Source organism: Gastrolobium bilobum, unplaced genomic scaffold, assembly GCF_033153095.1.
Source record: "Gastrolobium bilobum isolate Gb01-03AN ecotype WA unplaced genomic scaffold, APGP_CSIRO_Gbil_v1 utg7888, whole genome shotgun sequence".
NCBI classification, from domain to species: Eukaryota; Viridiplantae; Streptophyta; class Magnoliopsida; order Fabales; family Fabaceae; genus Gastrolobium; species Gastrolobium bilobum.
The window spans coordinates 432,094-445,157 of record NW_026898738.1 but is presented as its reverse complement, the minus strand read 5'-3'; the positions used below and the strand labels follow the sequence as shown (position 1 = coordinate 445,157).

At 33.7% G+C, this 13,064-nt stretch overlaps 1 protein-coding gene across 1 annotated transcript; it reads right to left on the bottom strand.

Annotated features, from left to right (window-relative positions):
* Nucleotides 1–2,565: 2,565 nt before the first annotated feature.
* On the bottom strand, nucleotides 2,566–5,123 carry LOC133283678 (phospho-2-dehydro-3-deoxyheptonate aldolase 2, chloroplastic). Its single transcript, XM_061480574.1, has 5 exons — nucleotides 4,540–5,123; nucleotides 3,912–4,189; nucleotides 3,506–3,782; nucleotides 3,037–3,282; nucleotides 2,566–2,862 (listed from the first exon to the last, which is right to left on the bottom strand). The coding sequence occupies exons 1-5, from the start codon at nucleotides 5,056–5,058 to the stop codon at nucleotides 2,599–2,601; spliced, it is 1,584 nt and encodes a 527-aa protein (XP_061336558.1). The 5' UTR covers nucleotides 5,059–5,123; the 3' UTR covers nucleotides 2,566–2,598.
* Nucleotides 5,124–13,064: the final 7,941 nt, after the last annotated feature.

The following is a 13,064-nucleotide window of genomic DNA, read 5'->3' as shown; positions in this document are numbered from 1 at the left end:
AATTTTGTCAAAATCTTATTATAAAAAAAAATTTATAACAGAGAAAAAAAATTAAAATTAAAATTTTTTGTAAGGAGCTTTTTTTAATATGTATGTTAGTTTTTTTTGGAGTCCTTATAATTATCATACAATTTTATTCTTATTTTAAATTTGTAGTTAATTTTTTTTCTTTATTTTAATAATTCATCTTAATAATTAATTATATCATTTTCTCTCCTTTAAAATCATTGAAATAGTTTTTGGGAGAAGTGTTTATCGTTTTAATTGACACAACTTATATCATTTCACTCTCACAAAGATGTGAGACTCACACCTTTATTTATTTTTTTGTTAACTCTCTCTCTTCATTTATCTATTTCTTTCTCTCTCTTAAAATGACACAACTTTACATCCTTTAAAATGACACAATTTTACATCCTTTAAAATGACATACACTTTTTCCATAATTTGATATACGAGTTATATTTATCTCATTTTACATGATATAACTAAATTTTCTACACACATAAAAGATGGGTGGATCCCACTTTTTTTTTCTCTCTCCTCTTACCTATGGGTCCTACTTGCAATCTTGTTTTTAGAATATAAGATAACTAGTTTCCTATAACATAAAAAAAGTATTTCTCTTTATATAATCATCAAATATTTTTTAACTTTATTCTTAAGTTTTTTAAAAAAATAATTTTTAAATTTAAAAAAATAAAATTGTGCTGAACAGGATTTAATAAAGTAAAATCCCATCAACCTCAGCTTTATGGTTTAGGTGAACACGTGATGATTGAGATTGGCCAACTGCATGTCACTGTTATTTGTCCCGAGCTACCCTGCGCGCTTGTGTAGGCCAGGAATATTCTGTTTTTGCTAATGTAAATTCCTTTTCATTTCATTGCCATGTGTTTTAAGAAAGATAGTCAAATTCACGCTTAAATTATCTGTCGTTCCCCTTCTAATGTTTACCCTCAAATCGTCATTCACCTCTCTCTTTTCATCCCATCCAGATTAGTTTTTGGGAAGCAAGCACAGTTTATGTTAACGTAGGTTTCCCCTTTAAGTAAAAGGCGAGCACCCACACACGCATTCTTGAACAATTATTGAGCACAAATTCTTAGTATAAAGATATTTTACTTTTATTGTATCAAAAACTTCATAGCATGTTACTCTATGAAAAAAATGTTTGTGAGAAAATAGCTCCGTTGGCAATACAAGTACGAAGAGAATCTACATTCAATTTTCACTAATATCTAGCTAATATTTTCAACCAATTTATTTCAAAAAGATAATTAAAATTGATATAAAAAAAGAAAAATGTCCTCTCAGAGTAACTTTAGTAGTCTCATAATTGCATCCTTCCCTAGCTTTTCACTGTTCGCGACATAAATGTTACAGTCTTACAGGTATCACCAATAATTGGCGACAGGTTGTCCCCGAAATTTTAATAATTAACACGTTGCCATTTGATGAGAGGAGATCCTCTCATGTGGAAAAGTAGTAATTGTTGAGATATATAAAGACATTAATGTAGTCTCACCCAACAGCTTAAGCTTTTGGGTTGAATTGGTTCTTTACATGGTATCAGAGCCTCGAGTCCCGGGTTCGATCCTCACTGCCCCCACTTTCTTTGAGGTGGAATTCGATCCTCACTGCCCCCCACTTTCTTTGAGGTGGAATTTCTTTGTTCGCACAGGTAGGTGGGCCTGTGCATTGTCCATCCTTCAAGCCCTGGGCTCTCGTGTGAGGGGGCGTGTTGAGATATATAAAGACATTAATGTAGCCTCACCCAACAGCTTAAGCTTTTGGGTTGAATTGGTTCTTTAATGGTTATGTTATTTGATCACAACCACTCATTTAAAAATTATATATTTTTCGTGGGACAAAGAAAGTTACGTATTAAATGCTAGAAAATGTGATTGATATCATATGATTATTGGGCAAGGATCAGCAGCGATATATGAAGAACACACAGCTTGAATGAAAAGAGGAATTGGTTTCAGGCACACACGCATACAACTATAAAAACGATCAAAACATTGAGGACATTAGACAACGTTATTGAAACAAAAAAAATTTTAGGGGCTCTTCCATAATCTCCCGTGTATCCTGTAGTAGAGATAACATTAATACGGTTCTCAATATTTCCCGCACATAAATATGAAAAGAAATGCTAGAATTAATAAAGATAAATTCACCCTAAAGTGGCAAATAATAATAACAATAATCACGCTTATGCTACGTAGGTATTGTCTGCATTATTTATACATCAAAATCATAAACGAACCTCGACCCCACTTAACATCTTCATGGTACATAGATCAACATGGGATCAAATAATTGAAAATTGAACAAATCAAAGAAGAAAGATTCAACACCAACAGTTGTAAATATACTATATCTCCTCCTCTGATGGCCCGTAGCCCGTAGCCCCCAGCATCTGAAGTTGCCCTTTTCTTCAAGAAACGACACAATTGGTTGGGAGGTGCACATGATATAGCTGATACAGAGGTTCTGGTAAATGACAAAGCATTAACCAACTTATTTGCTAATAGCTAGAGATTTTCTAATTGCAACCTTTGAGAAGCCAAAGCATAAAACTAGTGCTGATTAATAGTCCTTAGAGAGGATATTTGTAGTTCCAATTCTCTTCTTCCTTAGCCTCTCTGCAACTATAAATGCAAGCTCAAGAGATTGGGATGCATTAAGCCTTGGATCACAATGTGTGTGGTATCGAGAGCTCAGATCATCAAAAGTCACTGTTCTAGATCCTCCAATGCACTCTGTCACATTCTGACCAGTCATCTCTACATGAATACCTCCAGCATGACTACCTTCTTGTTCATGAACATCAAAGAATGCTCGAACCTCATTCTACAAACACAAATACAATGAGCATGACTATAAATAATTGTAAAGACAAAAAAAATAAAATAAAAATAAAAATAAAATTCTAAAACATAATTAGACCGGTTAATTTATGTTTCTTTAGGAATAGTATGAATGATCAATTAGCTACTTAAGTAGAAAGAGGTTGAGACTATGTACCAAAATTGCATCGAAGGGTCTTGTTTTGAGGCCACAGGGTGCCTTTATGGTGTTGCCATGGCAAGGATCACAGACCCATGTCACTATTTGCCCAGATCTACGAACAGCTCTAATCAAATGGGGTAGCTTGACTCTCAAATTTTCAGCACCCATTCTGACTATTATTGCTATCCTTCCTGCCTTGTTTTGAGGATTCAGGATTTCAATGAGCTTGACTAACTCTGTTGGATCCATTTTGTTGCTGACCTGTATCACCCTCATTACTATCAGTCATGAAATTGGCAATAAAAAAAGGCTTCTAAGTCATGATTTATATGAATAAGTATTGGTATATATTTAAGTATAACAAATTAACAACCAAGTAAAACATCTTTTGTACTTATCTCGTCTATGTGGTTAATAAATTGTGCAATCTGAGTAATTACAATGAATCTAAGAAATAAAATAATAAAATCTGGATCTCACATACCTTGATACCAAGAGGGTTAGCAATTCCTCTAAGGAACTCAACATGTGCACCATCAAGTTGTCGTGTACGCTCTCCAACCCAAAGCAAGTGAGCAGAGCAATCATAATACAAACCAGAAGTTGAATCCAATCTGGTCAGTGATTGTTCATAAGGCAATAGCAGACACTCATGAGATGTCCAAAATTCAGTAGATGTCATAACAGGGTGATCAAGTGTGAGTCCTGCAGCAGCCATGAAACCCAAGGCCTCATCAACCCTATTAGCAAGCTCCTGGTACCTGTTTTAACCATCCAAACATTATTATCCATCATAAAAATCTAAAATGCCTTCTTAAAACACAATTATATGACACCTAACATTGCTCATAGATTATGTTTCAAATATCATTTAAAAAAACATTGCTTACCTATCTCCCTGCTCACTGTTCTCAGCAAAATCAAGATTCCACTGAGTGACCCTCTGCATTGCAGCATATCCTCCAGTAGCAAAGGACCTAAGTAAGTTTAGAGTAGCTGCGGATTGGCAATAAGCCCTTATCATTCTATGTGGGTCAGGGATTCTTGATTTCTCATCAAAAACGTCACCGTTTATGTTGTCCCCTTTGTAACTCGGCAACTTCACTCCATTAATCTCCTCATAAGGATCTGACCTCGGTTTTGCAAATTGACCCGCCATTCTCCCCACCTAAATCAACAAGTAACAACACAAAAAAACGAAACTTTATTTTTTTTTTAAATGTAAGAAAAGCAAATCAAATGCAGAAACTATCAGAGTTATATAAAATCATTAATACTCATAACTTAAATTTTGGGTTGAATTGGTTATGGTATTAGAATCTCGGTGTCACGGGTTAGATGATCACTGTTCTATTTAATTAATAATTAATCTCATCTTACAGAGTTTCTTAGCACATATAAGTGAACATATACATTATCTATCTTTCAAGTCCAATCAACCCTTATGTCAAGGCCGTTATGTAAAAAGTTTTGGACTAAATTAGTTCTTAGAAAAAACAAAAAAGCCACAAAACTAACCTTGACTATAGGCATTTGTCCACCAAACATAAGAACAACACCCATCTGAAGAAGCAATCTGAAAGTGTCTCTTATGTTATTAGCGCTGAACTCCTTGAAACTCTCGGCACAGTCACCACCTTGCAAGATGAACGCATTGCCCATAGCTGCCTCCGCAAGCCTCTCCTCCAAGTTTCTGGCTTCGCCGGCGAAAACGATGGGTGGGAAAGACTCGATGGTTTTGAGCACCGATTCCAGCTCATCCTTATCAGGGTACTCTGGAAGTTGCAAAGCCTTCTTCGACAGCCAGCTGTCAATACTCCACTTCCCGGAGGTGGTGGTTGTGGTGATGGGCTTGTTGTTGGCGGTTACAGAGCTTTTGGTTGGGTCAGCTGCGTGGACGGCTGAGATGGGTTGGAGAGATCTTGGTTGGTGGGTATGTTTGGTGGAAATGAAGGAAAAAGAGGGTTGGTGAATCTGAGTAGTGTCATACAATGATTTGGAAGAGAGAGAATATGCACTTGCACTTGAAAGAGCCATGCTTTAAGCTTTGCTTTCTTGCTCCCTTTGAACTCTCTCTCTCTCTTCCTTCTCTTTCTCTTGTGTGTAGCAAGACCGAGAATGTGAGTGTCATTGAATTTGAGTGGTTGGGTTTTATAGAAAGATGTTTGATGAATGAATGCATTGAGATTTGAGAGGAGATTGGAAAGGGTTCGGTAGAGTTAAAAAAGTCAAAAGTCAGAAAAGGTAAGATTAGTTGGGAAGGGCATGTTTTGTGAATAAGTTAACGTCAAGGGTTAGACTTGTAATTTTAAAAGGCACGTGGAGAGTGTATCTCGCAAGAGGAAGGATACCTAATTTGAAAGGGAGTGGATCATCCTATGTAAAAAAATTGTCATGTGATCATGTTATTTGATCACAACCATTCATTGATGATGATATAAGAGAGATAAAAGTATATAATTTTTAAATAAGTGGTTGTGATCAAATAACATAACCACATAACAATTTTTTCACATGAGAGGATCCACTCCCAATTTGGAACACTGATTCTACTGCTCTCTTTTTTCAAAAAAATTTTTGCTGAATGCTGCATGAAGAATTTTTTTTTTTTTCAAACTGTCATGCTACCAAACTTATTTCAATTTTCAGCGAGTTTACATGATATATTTTGAGGCCACCAAACACGTTTTTAAGTATAGCAACTTTTGTGGTCAAATCAGTCATGTTAATTTGATACATGGACTTTATTAATCTCTATTAATATGAGAGAAAATATTTCCTACCATTCTCATAATCATGTGGCAGGACTCATATAATTATAAAAAAAAAAAAAACAAAGCTCAAGAATTGATGTATCTGTTGAAAAATAAACTCATCTCCTGTGTAACTGAAGACTAGTTTTTCTCTTGATATATAGCATAAAATTTTGATCATAAAAATTTAAAAAATTATAATTTTTGACTCAAATATTAAAATTGGTTTTTTTATTTTATTTTGTGTAATTTTTCGATATCTTGGGAAGGGCATGTTTTGTGAATAAGTCAACATCACGGGTTAAACTTGTAATTTTAAAAGACACGTGGTGTGTATCCTGCAACTAGACGAGGAAGGATAATTTGGGCAACTAACTCATTAATTATTAGTACAATTATTATAGAGTACAGTAGTAGTAATAATTAAAAGTAGAGCAATGGATGCGCTTTGGCCCATCAAATAAAAAAAAACAAATCAATGCCACCAATGGGCAGCCGCCATCTACCAATGACTTAATTGAAATTCTTCACCTACCAATACCAAGACTGCAAGATACTTAAATCTTCACGTGGCCCACGGTGGCAAATATTTTCGAGGAGTTTACCGGTTTGGTCCCCCACTCTCTCTCTCTCTCTCTCGTACCTATAACATATGGGACAAGTTATGTTTGGTTACGCTCAGCTTAAGCGAAACAAAACTCATCCTTAACCGTCTTCCTTTCTTTTTCTACTCTATTTATGTGTACGAAACCGTTGACTGTAAGGGTGAATGGCACCTGAATTGGTGCTAACCAGCAACAACATTCATTTGGTTAGTCTTAACCTCTGGCAGGCATGATCCGTCCCAAGTCCCTATACCCTTGCCACCCTCTTAGATCTCTTGGTGACTTCATTTCAAATGTTACAGAAAACTGAAGCAAGTATTGGATGTTATAATTTGGCAAACCGACCATACTAGAGCAAATCTCACAAAAAATTACCTAGTTAATCTGTACTGAAAAAGATTTTTTCAATGTAATGCAGTCAAACACGCAGTCAAAGCATGCGTTGCCAATCTAGCATCTAATTGGAACACTGACCAAAATGTTATTGTTCATCAAGTTTTTTATCCAAATGCCACACGAACAATATTATTTTCTAATATGTCATGTGGACAAGTTCGCTGGACATAGGGAAACTCAATTTGTTGATATGTCATTGTAGCATAATTTTTATGTATTGCGACCAAGTTCGCTACTTCATGTAGCGAATTTGATGTCTATCGAAAACGTGACACGTCAACAAACTGTGTTCACTATAGTGCCTAGCAAACTTTTCCACATGACATATTGGGAATACACTATTCGCGTGACATTTAAATAAAAGGTTTGATGAACAATAACATTTTGATCACTATTGAACAATATGATAACCATCGCTTGATCATCAATCCCACACTTGAGCTGTGCGTCATTTTATACCATGTGCAAGACTAGGGTTGGCAAAACGGGTCAACCCGGCCTGACCCGACCCAACCCGCATTCAACCCGAAAAAAACGAGCTGGGTTGGGGTTGGCTCGAAAAAAAAAAACAAGTCAAAAAACTCGACCCGAGTTGGGTTAGGGTTAGCTCAAAAATATGGCTCATGGGTTGGCTTGAAAAAATAGCTCGCGAGTTGGCTCGAAAATTGGCTCGCTGATTGGCTCGAAATTGTTCGTGGGCTGACTCGTTTTCAGCCTATTTAAATGACACTACAAAAAAACAGGCATTTAGCGGCGGTTCATTTTTGGTATACGCGATGGTTACAACTGCCCCTAATTGCAAAAATGCATTTAGCGACGGTTGTAACCGTCGCGTATACCACAAATGAACCGTCGCAAAATGCCTGTTTTTTTGTAGTGTGACCATGTAGTATTAATGCACCAGCTATGTGGCTTCCATTAGCTTAAACAAAAGGTTACCAAATGAGAAATAAAAGCAAAATATTTTATTTTTGAATTTTCTTCACAACAAATTTGCATCAATATCAAGAAACAATCAGAACCACTTGCTACCAAGTGAGTAAAATATTTGAACCAAACAGAGCAAGCACAGCGTAACAATATAAAAATGGCAGAGATGTGAGAAGATTAGGGACTTAAGTTTATAGAAGAAAGAAAAAAAAATGATGACAACATATTTAGATTTTGTCCATTTTTGTATATTATATTTTGTATTTTTTTATATAAAAAAAAAAAACTCAACCCGCGAACTGGCTCGTTTGACCCACGAGTTAGCTCGTATACTTAGGAACCATATAGTTAGAGTGATTTCCATCATGGCTAGAACTAACTGTAACGGACTATACTTGTAGTGTTGTCAGTTCACATAGCAAGCCAAAAGTATCAATACTTTCTTTCAGGAGTACTTAGGAGGATTCCTAAGGGTCTAAGGAATTAAAAATTATTCATCTAGTCATTAAAATATAGGCATTTATAAACATCAGAATAAGCACATAGGTTAATAGCTGGGATCCTATCCAAGATATTATGCCACACATATTAAGATCTGTTTCATTTATTTTGTGGTCCGTGTAAAGCTTGTACAAAGTGTTAACTGTCGAAGAGCACATAAACATCTGTAACACACATGGTAGGACACCACGAAACACCCTTACACACACCACTATTACCCCTCATGTATATAGCTAATCAGTTATATCACACGTTTCTCTCGAATCATGTTAAATGGTATCTCTGGTATTTTGGGTTGACTCATTTTTGCCAACCCCTCGTGTATATAGCTAATCAATTATATCACACGTTTATCTCATATCATGTTAAATGGTACCTCGGGTTAACTAGTTTTTACCAACCGGACTAATCCCGTATTCTTACTTTCTAAAGTTAAAAATTGAAACAATGATATGACATCCACAGTTAAATGTTGCCCGTCCCCACCTAATCAGATCTATAAGAAAACTCTGGATGTCCTCGCTCACCTTGTCCCCACTTCAGCCACGTGCAGGATAGGAGTAATATTAATAGCAAAAATAATGTTTACATATAATAAATTTCGGGAGAATAGCTTCTATTCTCCTGCCCCCATTCTCCAATGTGGTCGATATCGAGTTTTCAACATATGTATTCATCATTTTTTGTTTTCGTGGGTCAATCTCAACTTGTAAGTTGCTTTGATATTTCGTAAAAACAACTTTAATAAGCCACTTTTGTGATCGAGTTGCATCACATATGATCAAATCAAAGTTACCCACGTGTCAAAAACTGTTTTTTTGCAGTGGTTTAGATCAACAGTAGACATAAAAGATTTTATTTATGTCTCCACATTTAATGATGAGTTAAAAATTTGTTTAAATTTTTTTAAATACATTAAAAAATAAAAAGGAATTTGCACTTCTTCTCATCACCATTGACACATTTTGAATTATTATAGAGACAATTTACTTTACAATATTCCTTTTTTACTCTACAAAGAAAAATGAGGTATTTACTTTATAACCCCACATTCATGATATTTTTCTTTTAATTTTTTTAGTTATTATAATAACAAAAGCTAAAATGATTTTAGATATCTGTTTATAATAAAATTTTCAACCGTACCATAATTTTATCTACACGATAATAAAGCTAAATATGAATATCTCTTATAACAATGTTTGATGGACATGTGTTATGTAGGCGGACCGACATGTGTGCAATTATCTGCACTTGCAGACATAAATTTGCGGGAAATTTTTCTTTTCGTAAGGGATTTTGTTTATAAATGGAGGAGGTGGCTTCATTTTTAGCAAAATAGAAAAGGAGGTTTTGTTTTTTTTGAATAAAATATTATTCCATTCTAACGGCTTTCGTTTTTGAAAAAGAAATTTTTTAAAAATAATTTGTTACTCAATTTTTTAATATTTTATTTATTTTCTTTGTATATATCTAAATTTTTCTAATTGATTATTTCCTTTTCGTTTATTTAATTTTAAATTTATTTGGATTCAGTATTAAATGCTAACATTAACACGAAAAATAATTGCAACATTCAATATATCATCATAAACAAAATTTGTTTTTCTATAAAACCCTAACTAGCAAACAGACCCGATTATATCTAAAAAACAGCTAACAAATAAAATTGATAAAATTGATGATGAAGATATAATGTAATATTTTCAAGGAATGAAAAATCGAGAAATACTTTTGTAATTGTTCTATTTTAACAACTTAATTGACTCTTGATTACTCTTTTTTTTTACTCTAAGTTGAAGTTTTCTTGTTTATATTCTTTTGTTTTTTAATATATTTTAAATTTTCTTTAAAAAATATTTTCATGGACGCCGCCTCCAAACTCCCGTTCCTGTGTGTGCAGACATAAATAAAATTTTTTAAATCTGTCACTAGATAGACATATCTTTATAGGGTGGACATGTATAAGCAACATGTTTTATGAGTTATATGTAGTGATCATAATTGTTAAAATCTCGATTTATCACTACGATTTTACGTTTTTACGATTTTTTTCATTAAAATGATTTTACCCATATTTCAAACGCTTTTATGTTTTTAAGATTTTTTACGATTTTTTTACCTTATGATTTTTCGTTTTACGATTTTTTAGTTATTTTTCAATTTTATTTAAAATATCAATTTTAACAATATTGGTAGGGATCTCTGACTGCAGCTTTTTTTTTTTTTTTTTTTTCAAAAATTCATGACTGGCCACTTGCAATAGCATAGGGCCGCCATTAAGTTGAGATATATACTAAAAGCGCGACAATTTACTACAGAATACCCAACCGAAAATGCAAGTCCCACATAATACTAAAAGCACTTTTTCATTTAAAAAACAAGTCCACCACGATTTAGGTGTGGGACTTCAGCGCGAAATTAGTCCCGTATCAATTAAGTGTGGGTAACATGGCACAAAGTGATACACAGCTTAGGTGTGGGACCGGTGGTAGTAGGTACTGTGTTGGTTAAATGTGGGGGACATTGACCATATTGCCACTCCTTTCATAAAAATTTACCTGATTGTCACTTCTGAAAAAAAATTTGCCAAAATGCCACGCCTGAATCCTGCTGGTCTGACAAGCGGGAATGGACTGGACACGTGTCAGCATCTGAATGGTCAACCATTCTCGCTGGGCCGCCCAGCTAGAATGACAGAATGCTAACACGTGGCAAAAGCACAGGCATTCTCTGCATGTCTGTACTTTTGCCACGTGTCAGCATTCTGTCATTCTAGCTGGGCGGCCCAGCGAGAATAGTTGACCATTCAGACGCTGACACGTGTCCAGTCCATTCCCGCTTGTCAGATCAGCGAGATTCAGGCGTGGCATTTTGGCAAATTTTTTTTTCAGAAATGGCAATCAAGTAAAATTTTGCCTAAAAAGTGACAATATGATCATTGTCCCTAAATGTGGGATTGGTGACACATGCTTTAACTACGTGTTTGAGTCTTTGACTACATTACATTGAAAAATATTTTCGAATGAAGGTAATTCTTTTCGAGATTTGTCTAGTATGATCATTTTGCCATTATCATTTTCTTAGAATCATTAATGTGCAAGCCTTTCTAAAGAGGAGTTTTTTTTTTTTTTTTGGTATCCAAAGAGGAGGTTTTTCTTTGGTACTAAACAAACAAGGCGGTATTATTTTTAATTTATTTATTGTTTCGAATAATGGAATAAAATATAATTAATGAAAATGGAAGTATGAAATCGTAAAATATCTTTAATTTATTAAACCAAATAATCCTAGTCCTATACGCTTAAACATAATAAATCAATATGATATGTGCATCATAGTGTATCTTCCCTTAACACAGTAGTAGAATTATGAAACATGTAACCAGAATATATGGATTTAAATTGTTGCAATGCAATCTGCTCTTCCCCATGTCAAGACTTACATATTACAAAAGTATATTAATAACGTAAGAAAAATGTTTATTCTTTTAAATGATACAACTTATGTCATTTTATTTTTACAAAGAGATGAGACCTAAATCTTTTTTTTTTATTCACTCTTTTTTTTTATGATTTATTTTTTTTCTCATTTAAAAAGACATAATTTTACCTCCTTTAAAATGATACACAAATTTCCCTAATAAGACTCGGTAGTTTCATAATTCAATAGTGAGCTGTAGAAATGGGTAAAACAGAATTACTAAATCGTGATTCGCGTGACCTCGTAAGGTCCAACGGCCCAAACTAACGAGGAAAATGGACACTTCGTAAAAGTATTTTAAACATTTAAAATTTTAAAAAAATATATGTGTATTTTAAATGATACAAATTGTGTTATTTCATATACATAAAAAGATATGAATTTACCAAATGGTGGTAGCTCAGTTGGCGCATGGGAGCTGAGCAGGTGGGGGTGAGGGCATGTGTTCGAACCTCCCAAGTACCACATTTGGGAGGGGTTTAAAGCATTAATCATGGACCCGCCCTGAATCGGACTAATCGCGAAACGATCAACCGATGGAATATTTCCAAAAAAAAAAATATAAATTTCAATGAAAAAATAAAAATAAAAGTGTAAATCTCATCATTTTATATCTATAAAAGACACAAATTATATATTTTAAATAATAAAAATTATGTTATTTTAAATCACACAAATTGTGTCATTTAAAATAATATAACTTATGTCAATTAAAAGACACACTTTTCTCTTAAAAATTTAATAACATAAATGATAACTAATTAACCAACATTTTTTATGTGAGTGAACAAACTACTTAAATTTTAGAGATTTATTAATTTCATGTTGCATGAGATAATTATCTCATGCTACAGAGATAAAATTTTAGGGTCCATTACATTTTCAAAAAAAAAAAAAAAGTAGATCCCACTATTTTGTCTCTGTTATCTCATGCAACATGAGATAATTATTTCCCTATATTTTAATATGGTTAATATTTTCTTACGTTACGTCAGAAAATAATTTTCTTCTACACACAATTCAAAGCGGAACTCACTCTATATTTGTTCTCTCTCTTATCTATTATCTCTCCTCTCTCCTCTATTTTGTGAGTACGAGAAAAGATTATCCTATTTTAATAAAGGGTTTTATGTGAGATAAATTTTATCTCTGAATTCATATTTTATTTATTTTTATTGTTTTTAGACCCACCCACTTTAAGATGTGTTGGAGATAAAATTATGTAATAGAAAGTGTGTATATGTCATTATGAGTGAGAGAAAGAAATAAATAATGAGAGAGAGAATTGATGAATTTTTTTTAAAGATGTGAATCTCACTTCTTTATAAGTGAGAGTAGAAGGATATAAGATGTGTAATATTAATCTCATTTTATT